This window comes from Eptatretus burgeri, chromosome 2 (genome assembly GCF_056783735.1).
Source record: "Eptatretus burgeri isolate ZD-2024b chromosome 2, Ebu_testis_v1, whole genome shotgun sequence".
Classification (NCBI taxonomy): domain Eukaryota; kingdom Metazoa; phylum Chordata; class Myxini; order Myxiniformes; family Myxinidae; genus Eptatretus; species Eptatretus burgeri.
This window is the reverse complement of record NC_140962.1, coordinates 123819739-123827376: the sequence shown is the minus strand read 5'-3', so window position 1 is coordinate 123827376 and position 7638 is coordinate 123819739. Positions and strand designations below refer to the sequence as shown.

The 7638-nt window shown below is 38.6% G+C and overlaps 1 protein-coding gene across 8 annotated transcripts in view; it reads right to left on the bottom strand.

Moving 5' to 3' along the window:
* Positions 1-7638, bottom strand: part of LOC147032987 (phosphatidylinositol 4-phosphate 3-kinase C2 domain-containing subunit alpha-like) — a 168508-nt gene that overhangs the window by 128290 nt on the left and 32580 nt on the right. For all 8 annotated transcript variants that reach the window (XR_015055420.1, XR_015055421.1, XM_085871067.1 and 5 more), the window contains 2 exons: positions 3487-4355; positions 2459-2587 (listed from right to left, as the gene is read on the bottom strand). Coding sequence is in view for 6 of the 8 variants with exons in the window: in XM_085871067.1 (XP_085727193.1) it covers positions 2459-2587; positions 3487-4355 (998 nt within the window). In the remaining 2 variants the exon portion in view is untranslated. The remainder of the gene's footprint in view (positions 1-2458; positions 2588-3486; positions 4356-7638) is intronic.

Sequence of the window (7638 nt, the reverse complement as noted above, 5' to 3'; positions counted from 1 at the left end):
AAAGAGATAACGTGAGAAAGAGATAACGTGAGAAAGAGAGATAAAAAGAGAGATAAAGAGAGAGATAAAGAGAGAGATAAAGAGAGAGATAAAGATAGAGATAGAGATAGAGATAGAGATAGAGATAGAGATAGAGATAGAGATAGAGATAGAGAGAGAGAGAGAGAGCTCATTCTTCATTTCACGGAAAGCAACACTGTACCCCCAATTGTATGAACACGCAATGTATTCATTGCAAATGCAAACGTCGACAGAATTTTGACTCGCCTCCCACCTGCCCCCCACTCCCCCATACCCTATAGATGACTCTCCACTCATATCTTCTCCCAAACCTCCTTTTCTTACCCATCCAGTCCTCTTACATTTCCACCATCATCCTGTCTCTTTTTTTCCATGTCCCTCCTCACTTCCACTTTTAACTCCTCAATTGGGTAGATACCATATGGGTAGATAATAAACTAGAATGGCACTCGGTGGAGTGCATACCTGCGCAAGGCTAAACATCTTTTTTTTGTATACATAGTCGAGACGAGTGGAATAGCTCGTACTAAAACACTGAATGGATCAGGACGCAATAGGACAAAAGGAACAGTTGAGAGGGGGGGGAGTGGTTTGCCAGACGGTCCTTTCGGGAAGAGAGAGGGTGAGAGTGTGCGATTTGTCAGGACTGAAAAATATATTCCAAGTGCCTGACCAACTTTATTTTGTAAAGGTCTGAAGAATGAGGGATGTCACAGGAGACGGTGGAGTCCTCAGCAAATATATAAAGATGATTTTCCAGTCATAAATCATTGATGAAGATCAGGAATAGGACTGGACCGAAAAAACTGCCTTGGGGCACTCCAGCCTTGACAAGGAGAGGAGATGAAAGGATTCCCTTGAGAGCCACCTGTTGGGTACGAGAGGAGAGGAAGTCAGTAACCCGTGTGTGGAGTTGGCCTTGGATGCCACAGGCAGAGAGTTTGGAGAGTAAAGCAGGATGCCAGGCTATCAAAAGCAGGAGATATGCCCTGATCGCATGGCTGACATTGAGGCCCTCCATCCATTGGTGTGTGACAAGGACAAAATGATTAGATTTTGGTGAAGATCCAGACTCCATAAATTTTTCAGTGATTCTTCACTATCGAGTGATCGGGCTAAAAACAATATATAACACGATGTCTCAAAAAGTTACTGACTGCTTCGGACAAAACGTGGTGGACAGGATGGAAGACCTCTCCGGTCTCGCCCCCCCCCCACCCCGCTGTGTCTGCGACTTGTCCCCACCATAATTCCGCAGGGTGCTCAAGGTCCGCCAACAACCCCCTTCTGGTAAAACTACCAAAATCACGAATCACTGCTCACCTTCACTCTTTCATTCCTCTTTTTCCCCACCTTTGGAATAAACTCCCTCACTCTGTTCAATCCCATGCTTCCCTCCAGGCCTTCAAAACAGCTGTTCACCATCACCTCTTATCATCCCCCATCCAAATCCTCAATCTTTTATATCCCCCATTAACCCACCCCAAACCCACCTCCTTCAAATTCCCTGCTTTCCTTCCTGAAAGTCCCTGTAATATCCATATTGTATACCCCATGTTCCCCACCCCATCTCTCTCCCTTCCACAGATCTCCTAATGTCTCTGTTCCCCACTGTTTTGTCGTTCCTTCTCCCTCCCCTCTTGTCTCATGCCCCCCCTCCCCCCTTGCTGTGTGTTGTGTGTTAGCTCTCATCCAAGCCTCAAGAAGGTTGACAAAAAAACGTAAATAAATTTTAAAAAGTATGACAAGGATTAAAACAATTCGATTTTGGTGAAAATCTGAATCCGGATCTGTGAATTATTTTAATTTTCTAAGTGGTTCTTCACCATTGAGAGATGGGGCCTAAAATGATATACAGTATCACACAATATCTGAAAAGGTTGTGGAGGGATTCAGACGAAACTTGGTTGACGAGTTCAGGTGACAAGAAGCAGCCAATTAGATTTGGTTAATGTCCCAATCCAGATCCAGCCTATCAGTGGGATACAAAATGTAACAACTGTTCAGCCTGGCGGAGGTATGCGCTCCGAGTGAAGTTCTCGTTTGTCTGCCATCAATCCCTCCACCCTCCTCCACACATTTGCACCCACCATGCATTATTAAAAAGCATTTAACCGTTTAACACGATCAATGGACAATGAAAATAACAAATCAATTTTCAGTCTGCCGCAAGACAAAGGCCACCCTCAACTCGTGCTTTGGGAAACACAAACCACAAGAATCTGGTCCACTCGATGGAGAAAGATTTGAGCTCCGAATGGACAACCAATTGGATTGAATCATTATATGCTGTTTAATAGTCCATCGATGTTATGCAAATACCAAAACAGTCACTCGGCTCAACCTTCATGCTTTCTTGCATGCTTCGCATTACTTTCAATCTGGTTTCCAAATTGTGCCTGATATTCACATCACCTAACCTCAATAGAAGTCTTACCGATTTCCGCACCCCGGGCCTTCTGTCGTGCTTCGGTTGACCAAAGGTTTCTTCTGCAGACACACTGCGCGGAACATTTTGAGGAGTGCTGGCCATCTCGTCCTTTGCGTAGTTTTCACTCAAGAGGTTCTGCCAAATTAAGAATCAAAGCAACCAATGATTATATAAAAAAAAAAACCAATGAAAAAAGGATCAAAGCAACCAACCAATGAACCTTTTCAAAGGTTGAGAAATGAAATTTACAATAAAAATACTTTGAACTTTATTATATATATTTTTTTTCAACAAATGTCTCCACAAAACACATTTTAAAATATCCTCCAACATTTTGAAAGAAACATTCATTTGAGAATTTAATGGAGGTCCACGTATAATTGCAATTTTCTCACTCTTGTGTACCATACTGTGCGATGTAGACCGTCGGTTCTGCCAAAGCACGTTTTTGGACAAAGATCATGCTGGGAGGTTTGCCATCCCTCTCCCAGCAGTAGTTCAGGCAGAAATTTGGAATTTGGCCAAGGTGCCGGCGATGTCACACCGACGCTTCGCGAAGGACACCGTGGAAACTTTAATGTCCACCAGTTAATGTCGGTAGACATCAATCCATCCATCCATCCATTGGGATCAGACTCTGTGCAGAGCGTTGGTGCTGCTTAAGCAGTCTCCTTGGCTATTGGGCACAATCCTGGATGGGTCACCACTCCGGCACAGTATACCAGTTTGCTGGCACTCATTGAATCAGGATATGCTGTTAGCAGTCCATCGATGTTATACAAATATCAAAACAGTCACCCAGCATGCTGGTAGACAGGATTCCCGTTTAAGGTCCATCTGAGGGACGGCACACACATTGATGAATCACCCTGCCTGTGAAACATCGAGATGATAGTTTATAGCCGAATAGGGATTTGAACCCAAAATAGAGAGCTTAGAGGTGAGTGTGGGTACCACTCAACCATCCTCCCAGCCCTTTGTACGGTTTAGCATGTATTCAAATAAATCAAGATGTTAGAAAAAGAAAATCTTACCAAAGAATTTTGTTTGCCTGGTGACTTCTGCATCTGCAACAGGACTGCATCCCAAGGGTCCTTTGCTTGCAACGCTGCATTAGTGGATGACGTCAATAAATCATGCATGTTTGTCGAGCTGCTTTTGATCGGAGCATGTGGTTCTAGGAGCTTGACCGTTGTTCTGTTTTGAAATTTGTTCAAGGGATCCAAATCGAGCCAGTCACAGTCAAATGTTCTTTGGGGCTCTGGAGTTTTGGGAGATGAAGAATCAAGGTCTAATGCTTCAAAATCGGAAGGGAAGGCTTGGGACATGCCATGCCGTTCTGCCTGCCGCCGCTGCTGTATTGTTGCAATTTTACTGTACACCTCATCCCACTGTGAGTCGGAAGGCTGAGCAAAATGCATGCCCTGTGCCTGGTACTGCCCTGATGGATGTGGGAGCGAAGAGGACAAGTTGAACGAACTCCATGCTTGGAAGGCCACCCGGGAATTTGACAAGGCAAGAGATCGCGCTGAGACAGTATTGTTCTGAGCCACCTGGGACTGCTTTTGAAAGTTTGTATGGCATTGTACAGTATTTGCTTGTTGTTGACTTGCCACCTGACCTGGAGGAAAGGCAAAATGCAGTGCTCCACTTTCACGAGGTAAACTGTGAGAAAATAGAACGTTGTGCGGCGAGGGACGTGTAGCTCGTGGTATCGAGTGCGATGAAGGGTGCAACATGGGAAATGATGAAGTTCGAGAAGGTGCCACATTGTCCGTCGAAATAAAAAATTGTTCAAGTTTGCCTGCACTCCAATCCTCCTCCTTCAAGCGCTGCCGACATTCAATGTTAAGTTCAGGAAAAAAGATGAGGTCGTGTTCTTCTCTGGGCCTCAGGTTCCCATCTAAGTAAATGACATAAATATCCATCAATTCAACATGAATACGGTTCCACAAAAGCAACAAGAAAAAGTTCTTCAAATTTTTACTTTCCACAAAGTTATTAATATAATAAAGATAACAATCAAACACTGATTAAAATTAACAAACCTCGATTCCCAGATAACAGCTTAGGACAACTATATTAAAGATGTACTTGGCTTGATCAGTAACTCGAAGACCCAATAGCGATCCAAAAAAATAACAATGAAGTGATTGATACTCGAGGTCCCCCGCCTTTTGGGTGGTATGAGTAATAGATGTATAATATGAAAGCTCAATCTGGAACGATTTTTTGAAATATCGCGTACAAAAGCCAACTTACTGAGATGGTTGCCATGGTAACAGCATTCAGCCAATCACAGCCATTATCTAATCAGGTTGAGATAATGTCATGAGGAATAGCTTTATGCAATATGAAATCGAAATGTTCAAATATTTTTGAATATCACACACACAAAAGTACATGGACAGATGATCTGTAAGGGATGGATGATCGGTCGGATGGACTGAGCTCATTTTAAAGTATCCATCATCGAGTGTTGGAGGGACAGGGGACAAAAACAACAAGGAGCTGATACTCTCGGTCCCCGCCTTTTGGGTGGCATGAGGAATAATCGATGGACTGCAACATGAAACTTAAATCTTGAACGACATCTGTATGGTGGGAATTCTGATATTATTATTATATAATCTGTATGGTGGGAAATCTGATATTATTATATAATCTGTATGGTGGGAAATCTGATATTATTCTATAATCTCCATGGTGGGAAATCTGATATTATTATATAATCTGAATGGTGGGAAATCTGATATTATTATATAATCTGTATGGTGGGAATTCTGATATTATTATTTTATAATCTGTATGGTGGGAAATCTGATATTATTATATAATCTGAATGGTGGGAAATCTGATATTATTATATAATCTGTATGGTGGGAATTCTGATATTATTATATAATCTGTATGGTGGGAAATCTGATATTATTCTATAATCTACATGGTGGGAAATCTGATATTATTATATAATCTGAATGGTGGTAATTCTGATATTATTATATAATCTGTATGGTGGTAATTCTGATATTATTATATAATCTGCATCGTGGGAAATCTGATATTATTATATAATCTGCATGGTGGGAAATCTGATATTATTATATAATCTGTATGGTGGGAATTCTGATATTACTATATAATCTGTATGGTGGGAAATCTGATGTTATTATATAATCTGTATGGTGGGAAATCTGATATTATTATATAATCTGAATGGTGGGAAATCTGATATTATTATATAATCAGTGTGGTGGGAATTCTGATATTATTGTATAATCTGTATGGTGGGAATTCTGATATTATTACATAATCTGTGTGGTGGGAATTCCGATATTAATATACAATCTTTATGGTGGGAATTCTGATATTATTATATAATCTGTATGGTGTGAAATCTGATATTATTATATAATCTGTATGGTGGGAAATCTGAGATTACTATAAAATCTGTAATGGTGGGAATTCTGATATTATTATATAATCTGTATGGTGGAAAATCTGAAATTATTATATAATCTGTCTGGTGGCAAATCTGATATATAATCTGTATGGTGGGAAATCTGAAATTATTATATAATCTGTCTGGTGGCAAATCTGATATTATATAATCTGTATGGTGGGAAATCTGATATTATTATATAATCTGAATGGTGGGAAATCTGATATTATTATATAATCTGTATGGTGGGAATTCTGATATTATTATATAATCCTTATGGTGGGAATTCTGATATTATAGAATACGTATGGTGGGAATTCTGATATCATATAATCTGTATGGTGGGAATTCTGATATTATTGGATAATCTCGATGGTGGGAATTCTGATATTATTACATAATCTGTATGGTGGGAATTCTGACATTATTATATAATCTGTATGGTTGGAATTCTGATCTTATTATATAATCTGTATGGTGGGAAATCTGATATTATTATATAATCTGAACGGTGGGAAATCTGATATTATTCGATGATCTGTATGGGGAGAAATCCGATATCATTATATAATCTGTATGGTGGGAATTCTGATATTATATAATCTGTATGGTGGGAATTCTGATATTATTATATTATCTGTATGGTGGGAAATGTGATATTATTCTTTAATCTGTATGGTGGGAATTATGATATTAAATAACCTGCATGGTGGGAATTCTGATATCATTATATAATCCTTATGGTGGGAATTCTGATATCATATAATCTGTATGGTGGGAATTCTGATATTATTATACAATGTGTATGGTGGGAAATCTGATAATATTATATAATCTGGATGGTGGGATATCTGATATTATATAATCTGTGTGGTGAGAATTCTGATATTATTATATAATCTGTGTGGTGGGAATTTTGATATTATATAATCTGTGTGGTGGGAATTCTGATATTATTATATAATCTGTGTGGTGGGAATTTTGATATTATTATATAATCTGTGTGGTGGGAATTCTGATATTATTATATAACTTGTGTGGTGGGAATTTTGATATTATTATATAATCTGTGTGGTGGGAATTTTGATATTATTATATAATCTGTGTGGTGGGAATTCTGATATTATTATATAATCTGTAGGGTGGGAGTTATGATATTGATATACAATCTGTATGGTACGAAATCTGATATTATGATGTAATCTGTATGGTGGGAATCCTGATATTATTATATAATCTGTATGGTGGGAAATCTGATATTATTATATCATCTGTATAGTGGGAAATCTGATATTATTATATCATCTGTATGGTGGGAAATCTGATATTATTCAATAATCTGAATGGTGGAAATTCTGATATTATTATATAATCTGTGTGGTGGGAATTCTGATGTTATTATATAATCTGTGTGGTGGGAATTTTGATGTTATTATATTATCTGTGTGGTGGGAATTTTGATATTATTATACAATCTGCATGGTGGGAATTCTGATATTATATAATCTGTGTGGTGGGAATTCTGATATTATGATATAATCTGTGTGGCGGGAATTTTGATATTATTATATAATCTGTATGGTTGTAGTTATGATATTGATATACAATCTCTATGGTGCGAAATCTGATATAATGATGTTATCTGTATGGTGGGAATCCTGATATTATTATATAATCCGTATGGTGGGAATTCTGATATTATTATATAATCTGTATGGTGGGAAATCTGATATTATTATATAAT